Source organism: Sminthopsis crassicaudata, chromosome 3 (genome assembly GCF_048593235.1).
Source record: "Sminthopsis crassicaudata isolate SCR6 chromosome 3, ASM4859323v1, whole genome shotgun sequence".
Lineage (NCBI taxonomy): Eukaryota > Metazoa > Chordata > Mammalia > Dasyuromorphia > Dasyuridae > Sminthopsis > Sminthopsis crassicaudata.
Window position 1 is genome coordinate 342,160,918 of NC_133619.1, and position 12,852 is coordinate 342,173,769.

A 12,852-nucleotide genomic window follows, 5' to 3' on the forward strand; every position below is an offset into this window, starting at 1 on the left:
AAAAAAAAAAAAAAAAAAAAGGAACAAGACGTAATCAGTTTTTTTCCTGAAATTACATATCAGAAAACATTTGAGTGCATACCATCCCAAAGCCCTCAACATTCTACAACATGGAATTAGAAAACTAACATTTATTGATAGACTTAGGGCATAATACATATTTCAAAAAACGTGGCAGTGAGAATACCAGCATAAAAAAGGGAAATTTGTGTTAAAAACAACCTGAAATCATCATTTTCAACATTACACAACAATCAGAAGTCTCACATACTCATGGTTTCCACATTTTCTAAATTGCCACCATCCCATGCAGCAATAAATAGAAAACTAAGGGAATCACATTAAATTTGGGAAACAATCAGGTAACTCTGAATTTAAAGTTCTAACATCAGCTGCATTAAGAAAACTTAGGGTTATAATCATCACTCATGGAAGTAGTTTCTATGATATGGCAATTTTTGGTCAACACAAAATTACAAATTTTGACCAAATACATTTTTCATAAGACATTGCTAACACATGACTTAAATAAAATCTTGAAACTAGGGATAGCAAATAAAGACAAGACGACTAAGAAGCATTTTCCACCATTTACTCTTGTTATCAAAAATAGTTCGACTCTTCTTGCAAAACAAAAACAAAATAGTACATACTGGACACATACATCACATTTTTCTTCCTATGGCTTTAGCCCCCCCACCCCACTGAAAGACAAAAAAACAAAACAAAAACAAAACAAAAAAAAAAAAAAAACAAAAAAAAAAAAGAAAAAAAAAAAACAAAAAACAAAAACCCAACAACAAACAACAACAACAACAGAAACAACTCTACCTGACCACATTCACAGAAAAATGACACCAGGGTACACTACAAAACAGAAGGAGGTGTCATCTGCTCTGTGTCCAAAGGTTTTCCCTCGTTTCTTGGACTAGGTGAGTAACCATCATTGTACATGCTGTGTGCCAAATCAAAAACATATCTTCAATGTTATATGTCAGATCTCATTTGAGATGATGGACGTAGTAGAAACTGAAAATTAGCAGTTATTTCTTTACATATGCTGTCAAAACGACGACTCTCTTTTAAATCAGTCAAGGGTATTTCTTTACAATCTAGTCAGTCCTTGTTTTTGTTTGTGCTGTGCTCTTTGAAGCAACTGACTAGATTTCCCTTCAACAGAATGTTTTTGACTCATCTGTCTCCCCAGTAAAAATAGGAAAGGGAAAAGGTGGATTTAAACTGAAACATATCTTGTGCTTTACATGCAAAAGAGCATTCTAAAGAAGATTCCCCTATTTTCAAAACTACCTAAAAAATATACAGGCTTCATATAAAGGTTTTTTTTTTTTTTAAAGTTTCTATAAAGAAGCCTTCATAACCAAATAGCACCTTTTAACTAAGAGCCATATTCAAAATAATGTATGTTGCAAGAAACTGTTACAAAAACAAAAAATGAAGAAGTGGCCTATGGCAGTAATATAATGTGTAATAAATCTGGACAAATTGTAGGGTCATTATTGCAAAATTAAACAAATCCCAATTTTTAAATGAACTAGTTATTGGTTCATATATTTGTCACTTACTATTGTCTAAATTCAATTGCCTTAAGAATAAAATGGCTCTTCTTCACTTCTTTATGTAGCCAATTAGAGAACATGCTCAAAGTGAAGGAAGAACGTTATAGACTTTTTTTTTCAAACCAGAAATTAATCAGACTTAGTACAGGGGTTCAACTTAGAAGGGCTTATTAGCAATAACAGCTTAATGTTTGCTGTCTAGCTAACAATTTCAGTTCTTTCACTTTAGACAGATTTCTTAAGCAATTCTAATGAGGGCAAATTTTTTCTTTCATAATACTGATTTAAGAACTGCTACTTATATCACGTAGCCAATTTTCATGATCAGAAATGGTATGTCAGCACAAAGGTTGAGCTGGATACATCAGCTTTTCAACAGGAGAAATCGATGGCTTTTTGGAAGCAACACAACCTCCCTCCCTCCCCATCCCACCCCTCAAAAAAACCAAGCTAATGGCTACTTTTCCACATAAAATTAGCACAATCTTGATGGACTGACTAGATACCACTTCCTTACATTTAATCAGAAACTTTGATTACGCACAAAGCATGACCAGAAACAATGAGGTTAATGTTATTTTCCTTGCCAAAGATCATTTTGTATAAATCAGTTGCATCAGCATTTGTTCTCAAACTATTGAGGTTCTGTAAGAACTAAGGACATATAGTTGTAGGGTTACTCCTCCATTATCTGCAAACTATTTCCCCGACACTAACACATATAACTTAGCAATGAAAACACTTGATACAAGTGATCTATATTCAGGAGCTCCGGCAAGTTAAACCAACAGAACCATAGCTGCCTTAAAACTGTAGCTATTCCCCAACAGAGTGGGGTGAGTAGATAGACCAACTTAACAGTCATATCTCATGTCTATAGCTTCATCCAAACTTTTATCGTCATGTGTACTGGCAGCTAAAAATGTAGTTACTGGTGACCCTGTTACATTAATTACACTGGTGCTTGTGCTGGCATTGCGCACAGCAATGCTGGTCACATTAATGCCCAAAGTGAGCCTGGTCTGCTCCAAGGCCTTTTCTGGCACTGCAAATGCCTCCAGCTTCTTCTCACCATTGGCCATGTATGAGTTTTGGCAGCCACGACATATACAGTCTAAGCAGGCTTTGCGGTTAGAGTAGCAAGGGCAGCGTTGGCCTCGGCAGGTAAGAACACTTGGATTTTGAGTAGCACGCCCACACTTACACCCTTTCTTCTCTTGTGGCTTTTTGTACACAGTCTTGGTAGGACTTCCTGGCATAACATTATTGCTAGGAATCTTTTCCTTTGTTGCTTTATCTTTTGTTTTCAGAAGACCTGGTTTGGCTTTAGGGTGAGACTTTTTGGGTCCATGTTCCAAATTCTTTTTCATGCTTTTATTAGATAAAAGTACAGTTTTGCTGATTTTGGGAGTAGTGCCTCCATTAGGAACAGTGGCTATAGGCTGGAGAGAGATTTTGCTCTCTCGTTTTACTGTTACAGGAGCTGATGCCCCCAGTGTTGGGCCCCGGATGATGCTAGAAATAGGAAGCGGTTGAACTTTCTCACTATCACTTTCTGACCTTGATCTTTTTCTATTTAACTTAGCGACCTTAGGTGTTGCTGCTGTACATGATAACCCATGAGGTGATGGATTGGTGGACATGAAAACATGGCTAAGAGGCTGGGAAGAGAGTTGCATAAAAGGTCCATTGGATACACTAGCTTCCAAATTAGGCTGCAAATTTGAACAAACCACCTCTGTGTTTGAAACAGTTTCTAAGCTCCGGAGTACTTCTTCAACGCTAAGTAATAAAGAGTCACCAGGTTTTATATCTTCACTGAAACTGCAGATATTGATGCCTGCTGAACATAAATCAGTAGAAACTGAGTCACAGACAGGTGGCAAGCTATTAGACAGATCTTCAGTTTTTATGTCAACTCCAGTGTTACAAACATCAATTGTATTTGAATGTTCGGGTGAAGGAATATTTATACCAAACTTATCTATTGAAAGCCCATTACAAGTGGGCAAACCATTGATAACAGAACTGCTGATATCAATATTGAATGTGCTTTCAGGTACTGGGGATAAATTAGCTTGAGGATCATTAGTAGGTTCTGAGGTTGAAGGTAAAGGGGAATGTGTCAAACACAAAGCCAAGGATGAATCTGAGGGTTTTTCCATCTCCTCACACAGCAAAGATCCATCTTTGAGCAACGCCAAAACATCAGCAGAACAATCAACTGCTTCTATTATGTCCCGGGCCAATGTGGTTTGTGTTATATATTCACATAGTTTTTTGTAGCAGTTTACTAAGATGCTTAATTGTTTATTCTCCTCAAACTGTTCATAGTCCTTGCACCAGCTACATGACGGCTTCATCATCATTTTCTTGCCTTTACAAGTTTTGCAAACATAGTGTTGACATGTTGAGTTGGTGGGAGCAATAGGATCTTGAAGCAAATTTCCTAAAAGAAAAAAGGGAAGGAGGAAGACATTAGTATTACAAAATCTAAATTTGCCTGGGCTGGATAAGAGCTGGAATTAAAGATGAATTTCCATTTACCTTGTGATAAAACTAAGATCACCTAAAGTTTACCAGACCAAATTATATACAGTTAGAAAAAAATACCTACTAAGAAACCAAAACAATATTCAACCAGTTGGGAAAAGAATTAAATCAAAATAAAATGTCAGTAAGAAAATAAAAAAATAATACCCACTACCCATATGTTAAAGACATACGTCTTTATTTGAAAACCAGGATCTTTTTTACTCATGTGACTAAATTCTTTCTAAATAATTTTTTTTTTTTTTTTTTTTTTGCCTCTTCTACACCCAAGGACTACTAAGATAAAAAATGAAAGATTAAGCACAAGCTGGAAGTAGATGAAATAAATAAATATAACTCTAGGGTCTGTACTGTGAATTCTCTCTACATAGAAAAACTACAAAATTAAATTCTCTGTCCCTATCATCCCTGGTAGCAGCAAACATGAAGAGGAAGTCCATAAACATGTTTTCTGAAATGAATGAACAGGCAACTTTTAGATTATCCTAAATAGTTTCACACTGTGTAGATAGAGATTAAATTCACAAGAGGTCAGGCCAAATTTTTGCTTAAGAATTTGACAAGAATTTTTGTTTTTCTATTTTTGTTTTTCTAACAGAACTCAATAGTCTACAAATTGTCATTATTGCTGAAATATGTAAAAAAAAAAAAAAAAATACCAAGCAGATTATTCTTTGAAGACTTCATTTGGATGTAAAAAGCAAGGAGTATCTACTTCCTGCTTTTTCATAATATGAGTCTTATATGATTGACACGAAGAGAATTAGCAATGTATTTAAACAAAATCATAATATAAAACAAATGCATGTAATACAAAAGAAATGCAAATATTATATAAACCAAATGTTATTATCAACACAAAATTAAAGATTATTTTTATGGCATCTACCATTCTGGATGAGCTGCTTTTCAAACAAGTAATGGAAAAGATAAGAACAAAAGGTCGGACCTATCCTTTAAAAAATAGGAGTGCCCATCCTTAGAATGAAGAACTACCAAGAACTAAGTCTAAACAGTTAAAAGTAGTCTTCACTTGATAGACTATTTTTTCAAAGACAGTGATCAAGAACCAACCACTGATTTTAAAAGTACAATAACTTGCCAAGTTACAAATTACAATGACTCATACAATATACCTTAATCACGTAGGATCTTATGTGACTAAATAAAAGTTTGAGAAAGTTGGCAGTAGTATATATACAATTTTAATTTGTACAATAACTCCTTTAGATTAAACAGATAATAAGGCAAGGGGCCTAGAAATAAATATTTGTTTAAAATAAGAATCCAGTATCCCAAAAGTGATTTTCATGGAATACAGAAGTTATAAAAAGTTCAAAATAAATGTCTCTAAAATAATTTTATATATAAAAAATTATTTTGTAAAGAGCAGAATATAACAAATTTTCTCTGATATACACACATATATACACAGGTGTGTGTATATATATCGTGTGTGTTTCAATCTCCACTGTTGTACATTTAATACCAATTTCTATTAGAAATCTTTACTATCTTCCTTCCCACTTTCCAAATAACCCTACATAATACCAGCCTGAGTCTGGCATTCAAGGCCTATCACAATATGATTTCAATCTACCTTTGTAGCTTTAACTCACATTATTCACCTTCATATTTTCTAATCTCCAACTAAACACGCTTTCCTTACTCTATCCCTACATTTCCTTACTCATTCCCTACATTCCTCATTTATTCCTATCTATATCTGTTGCTACCTCTTTTTTTCTTCAAAGATTCAGCTCAAAGGACACCTCTTCTAAGCATTGTTCTCTGGTAAATTACTGAAGTGTCCATTCTCATTGATGACTCCTAAATCTAGATTTCTAATTCTGCCATTAAAATCCTAGTCCTCAAATTACTTAAAAATACCTCCACTTAAAATACATAAAAAATTAAGCTCATTATTTCCTAAGCTTATCTGTCAATACAACCACTTATAACCAGTCTCCTTTCCTCATTCATATATCTTGCAACCTGTGGTAGACTACTCATTTAAAATTATTTAATCATACTCCTCAGTATCTTCTTGAATGAAAAACTAACAGGGACTTCTATGTCAGTGACTTCTATCTTTCAAGGATCTCCATAATCTTTCTTTTACTCTCAAATATAAATCCAATCACATTAAAATTTTCCCTGTAAACTTCATGTCCATAAAAATGTCCATAAGTGCTTTTCAACAAAAAGAAAATAAACTCCTATGAAACTCCTATGAAAGTACCAGTAAATACATACCCCCTTTACAGACACAGTGTATGTGTTTAGGAATAGAGGAGAGCAGATCTACCATGTAACACTCATGGACTGTCAGTGAACAGTGCACTCTCCTTTCTCCATAGAATAAGTGACTGAAATCCACTTATGATAGCATGTTCACTTGCAGAGTCTATTCTCAAAAAAAAAAAAAAAAAATTTTTTTGTTCGTTCTTCTAGGTAAAGAAAAATTTTAAAATTTTCTAAACTCCATTACATCACCTCTTTTCTTTTACCATGCTCCAAATTCTTAGCATTACCATTTTCCTGTACCTATTTACAAGCATACAAGTGGCATAGGTTCCTGGTCCTGAGTCAGGGGGAATCCGAGTTCAAATTTAATCTCAAGACATTAGCTGTGTGATCCTGGGCAAGTCTTATCCCTGTTTGCTCAGTTCTACATCAGTACATTGAGCTGAAGAAATGGTAAACCACTGCAGTATCTTTGCCCAGAAAACTCAAATGGAGTCATGTCAGTTAGTTCTAAGAAGTATAACCTATCCATTTTTCCAAGAATGCTATCAATGCACCAAAATTATCTTTTTACTATTAAGGATAATTATACTACTTAACCCTACAGTGTTATGATGTCTACAATTCACTCTCCCAGACACATTTGCTTAAGAATGTCATATGAAGAAATATTGTGCTTCATTAGCAAACAATATATCAGTGTATATAATTGCTTCTTAAGTTTTTAAACTATATTATGAAGTTCTTAAAACGGAGATGTCTTATGTTTTTTAGTTCTAAAAAGCACCTAGATATAAAATGGATTTTTGACAGAAAAGTATCATGGTATAGGAGAAAAATACTGGACTGGCATCAGAAGACAAAAGGCTTTTTTTTGACAAAACTTTAGGTTACTTTGGACAAGTCACCTAATATATCTGCCAAGTCTCAGCTCATTTTTCATTTAAAAATAGGAATATGTGCACAACTTGCTAACTTTAGTGTGGTGGGGATTAAGTGAAATATTGTTCATAAAGTGTTACTACCATAAGAAGTCAATTTAAATTATTATAAATAATACAACACAATTCCTAATTCTAAATATTAAGATCTTAGTTTTACATTTTTTAGATGAATTAGTGCCCATTAATCTTTTACATGCTGCATTTACAAAGAAAAGAATACCAGCAATTTATAAGATGTTTTCCCCAACTATTTTAAATTGTTGTGCTTAATTTATCCCAAGCTTTTTAAAAATAGAATCTTTGCCCAGTAATCATTAGGAATATACCCTGAAAGTACAAAAACCCCAAAAGAAGAGTTACTTGTTTAAATATTTCCTATCAGAATTGTGTTCACCTGTAAGAAAATAAAAATCTAAATGTCTAACAATAATAGAAGTGTGGTTAAGAAAGTGTGTTATAAAACATAATGAAGTACTAAAGCATAATTCATACACATACAAGCATGAGCAATATGAGGAAATCTGGAAAGGCATTTATTATATAATACAAAATTTAAAAAGCAAAACCAATAGAATAAAATACACATTTTCTACAATCATGTAAAAAGGAAAGAATGCTATCAATAATGTTACCCTCAAAAAGCTCAGTGAATCATTACTTTCAATGCACAGAAGAAAATAAGAAAACAACATGATCAAACGATTATACACATACACATATACTTTAAAGAAAGCCATATGTAATAGAAATCTGTGGTTTCACATATAACCTTCCCATTTGCATATGGGAAGTGTTATTTGTTGAGGTTTGAAAAATTTAAATCATACTGAAACAAAATTTTCTAAGTATATAATTTTTATACTGATTTCTTTAATAACAAACCACAGTATAATCCTGAAGTGATCACAAAATGATAGTAACATGCTTTCAAAACATGTTGCCTGAATCTGAAGATGCCATGATAAGGGTTATATATTATCATGCTACTTGGGTAGGAACTTAGCATATCCACAAAATTAGCTTTAAAACGCCAGTTCCTGGGTCTAAAAAATATTTCTAGATGCCTTAATACGAATTAATGACAGTAAAAGTCTCAAATCATTTATGAAATTTTCTTCATTCTTAGTTTTAATTTGGTCATATTTGTTGAATATTTTATCGAATTAAGGGGAAAAGGGGGGGATGAGAATGGAATTACAAGGAAATGATTTTATACTTTATGTAGTTACTAACAAGTTCAGTTTGTCCTGTTATTGAATATTTAATTTTTAATAAAACATCTAATTTAAAAAAGAAGAAAAAAAAAAAGAAACAAAACCATTTGCCACAATCAATGAAAATTGAGAATAAGTAGTGGAAAGTACCCCTTCCATATACTGCACAGACCTGGAATTTCCCTGGTCCGTTTCTTCTTTGCCTCACTATCATAACTACCACAAAAGACATGTGATACTGTACCTCTTACCTAACAACTCTAGCTAAGAAGAGATGAAAGAAATCCATAAAGGAAAAAAGTGGAGCCAAAACAAGATGAAAATGATAAGATGACAAATAGAACTTCCAAGCATTTTCATGTTAAAGAAGGGAATATTAAATTAAAATTAAAATGTTTGAGAATCTAAAAATGAGAATATGCAAAAATATTTTATAAATATTGGGGCAAAATGGGGAGGGGGGAAGCAGGATATAAAATGAAGAAAATTTTTACAAGAAAAGGAAAAGATTATAAAAGTAAAAGCAAAATCAAAGTCAAAATACATAAAAACATGTACCAGAGTACATCATTCTAGCCAAATACAAAGAATTCTAAAGTTATACAAAACTATTATCAATCAGCAGGAAATCAGGACTTAATGGACTACACTGGACCCAGAAGAAAAGGTCTTCTCCATCTTTCGGTGGTAAGGCTTTTTTTTTTTTTTTTTAAACATATTATTAAAGTTCCCTCACCATCTAATTTCATATTCCTATTTCCAAAATAAAAGTTTTATTATTGAAAACATCTACTTCAACTTAATAAAAACCTAGTTTTCACCTTTAAAAGTGTCTATATGATTAATAATTTGTCCCCTAATTTCCACAAACTTATATTATTTACATATACTTTTCCCTACATTGATCTTAAAAGAGATTTGCATTTTTCATACACATCCTCACCCAAGTTCTCATTCCCTATTTTCTGGCTCCATATCCCTATTTTCTGGCTCCATATCCCTCCCTCCACTCTGACACTAAGGATACCAATTTATTCTATTTTAACTTAATTCTACACTCAAACTTGGTTAAAACATAAATTATTTCAGTTAATATTGATGTCACACCTCAAATGTTGGGTAGTTAATAATAAGTTTCTTAATCTTAATGTTTTTCATGTTATAAATATATTGTATATTGATTTAATTTAGGGGGAGGGGGAGGAGAAACCTTTAAAGTCCAAGAAAGCTAGTCCTAAACTAATCACAGAAGTAAATAAAGCAATCTATGGGCATTTTTTGTCCTAGTTCCAAGAGATTTAAAACTTTTAAGGCTATCATGTCAGCTATTTTTCCTTCCTCCCCCCCCCCAGACTTTAAGCTAATTTATTTAAATCATTACCAATCATTAAATCAAGTTAACTTTACAAATTAGAAAAGAGGATAACGACTCCCAAGTATGATGGCCAATTTCTTTGGCAAGTGAGTTGTTAGTGCTATGCAAAACTCAGTCCCTCTCCATAGCCTACAATTGCTGACAAAAATAATGGGGGAGGGGGGAGAAGGAAAAAAAAAAGTTTAATGGAAGCTTAACATATAGGAGTCCAATCTCTTCTAAATAAGCAGTTTCCGCAGTCTCCCATCAAATAGTTATAACAGCATAAACTCCAATCTTCCCAAACAGACATCATGAGGAAAATTGGATCATTTTAAGAGTTTGTTACAAATTTCTTCTCTGAAGAGATTAAGCATTTACACATGGACTGTTGCTATGTATGTCTATAGGCACTCTACTAAGCACTTTTTTTGTAGTCACATTTGATGCTCCTAACAATCCTGAAGGTGCTTTCATCCCCATTTTAAAGTAGAGGGAAACAGAGGCAGAGATTGTCTAAGTTCATATTTGAAATTACATCCCCATCCCAGATCCTTGGCTATATATAGCTACCCTCTGGTAGAACTTCAGTTTTCATATTATTTCTAACAAAAAAGAAGTGGGGGAAATTATTTACTTATCAAAATCATCACTGACCAGAAACCTTCATTTTTAAGATTTTTGTTTTCTGGGAATTGAATGTAAAATATCAGCACTACTGTCTATCTACCCAGATTACTTATACCTTCGGAATCCAATACTTAATGTACAACAAGAAAATTGGATTTACACACATATATTATATCTAGGTTATACTGTAAGACATGTAAAATGTATGAGATTGCCTGTCATCTAGGGGAGGGAGTAGAGGGAGGGAGGGGAAAATCTGGAAAAATGAATACAAGGGATAATGTTATAAAAAAAATTACTCATGAATATATACTGTCAAAAAAAATGTATAATTATAAAATTAATAAAAAAAAAAGATTTTTGTTTTCAGAATTCAGAGTTACATAACAAAATGGAAGTCATCCATACTGATACATCTCTAATTAAATTTTACATGCTTTCAACAATTACTCCAAACTATAAGGCTGCTCCTATGTTAAAAGAACTAATATGCAAGTAAATGAAAAGTGCTTTTATGGTTAGCTTTTCCTGTAGGCCCTAATTACCATGTGGACCAAAGAAAGCCAAGTCTTACTTGTAAAACAGCAAAGGAAAGTGGAGACAATCACACTCATATAAATATATAGCCCTTCACTCCTTTTTTTTAAAGGAAAAAAAAAGCATTTAGATCCATAATTCAATCTAGTTATTTTTCTCTGAAAAAAAAATCAAGTTGAATTTTTTAAGATAAAAATAGAAACTTTTTCCAATTTAAATCCGAATAGACCAGAGTATTACAACCTATCTAGAGTAGTAGGGATTCACCATCAGATGAATAAAAACTGTGCTTTAGAGTATTAGGCAATCGATCTCCCTGCCTATCTTTTTTATCATGCTAAAATTATTTTACCCACTTTCTACACATTGCAACCAAATTAATTCTTCCCAAAAAAAGTATTTGGTGCATGTCACTCTCTTGCTCAAAAAAACTTCAATTAGGACCTTAGTCAGACAACCAAAGTCCTTAATCCGACCACAAGCAATTTGGGGATGTTTGGAGTAGAGGGAAAGGGCATATACAAATTTTCCCATAATCCCTCCCCAATAAAGAAAATTTTAAAGTTTCAAAGTCTCATACCATAAGAGAACAAAGTAGATGCCCACTGACTAGGAAATGGCTAAAGAAAATAAACAATGTAATGGAATGTTACCACAACAATGAATGTCAAGAATTCAGAAGTACAGAAAGACATTAACATATCCTAAGTGGATCTATAAACAGCAGCAGGAAAACAATATACTCAAATGATTTAATTGATGGAAAAAAAATTTAAAAAGCTAAACTGAATACTATGTAATTAATAAGAAAGCTTAGCCTAAAACAACAACAGAAAAAATACATATCCCTTCTTGAGAGGGAAGAAATTACAAACACGGAACATCAAATATCTTGTCTTACTTGATTGATGTGTTGGATAACTTTGCTGAACTATATTCTCTCTTGTTTTGTTCTTACAAAGGATGGCTCATTAGGTAGAAACAGGGCAAATGGATTTATTAATAAAGAAAATCATATAATGGAAGAAGACATAAGCATTAGCAAACTATTTTTCTGCTATGAATTAAAATTAATCTTTTTTGAATTTTTAAATAAAGTTTAGTTTTAAATTTTTTTATTATAGCTTTTTATTTACAAGATATATGCATGGGTAATTTTTCAGCATTGACCCTTGAAAAACCCTCTTTTTCGAAACCAAACCATTTTCCAATTGATAAATGGTCAAGGGATATGAACAGACAATTCTCAGATGATGAAATTGAAACTATTTCCACTCATATGAAAGAGTGTTCCAAATCACTACTGATCAGAGAAATGCAAATTAAGACAACTCTGAGATACCACTATATACCTGACAGATTGGCTAAAATGACAGGAACAAATAATGATGAATGTTGGAGGGGATGTGGGAAAACTGGGACACTGATGCATTATTGGTGGAGTTGTGAAAGAATCCAGCCATTCTGGAGAGCAATTTAGAACTATGCCCAAAAAGTTGTCAAACTGTGCATACCCTTTGACCCAGCATTGCTGTTACTGGGATTATATCCCAAAGAAATACTAAAGAGTGGAAAGGGACCTGTATGTGCCAAAATGTTTGTGGCAGCTCTTTTTGTTGTAGCTAGAAACTGGAAGTTGAATGGATGTCCATCAATTGGAGAACGGTTGGGTAAATTGTGGTATATGAAGGTTATGGAATATTATTGCTCTGTAAGAAATGACCAGCAGGAGGAATACAGAGAGGCTTGGAGAGATTTAAATCAACTGTTGCTGAGTGAAATGAGCAGAACCAGAA

The 12,852-nt window shown here is 33.0% G+C and overlaps 1 protein-coding gene across 2 annotated transcripts in view; it reads right to left on the bottom strand.

Moving 5' to 3' along the window:
• Nucleotides 1-578: 578 nt before the first annotated feature.
• The window catches only part of MSL2 (MSL complex subunit 2), a 39,085-nt gene continuing 26,811 nt past the window's right edge, over nt 579-12,852 (bottom strand). For both annotated transcript variants that reach the window (XM_074301599.1, XM_074301598.1), the window contains exon 2: nt 579-4,026. In XM_074301599.1, coding sequence (XP_074157700.1) covers nt 2,432-3,946 — 1,515 coding nt within the window. In that variant the 5' untranslated portion in view covers nt 3,947-4,026 and the 3' untranslated portion in view covers nt 579-2,431. The remainder of the gene's footprint in view (nt 4,027-12,852) is intronic.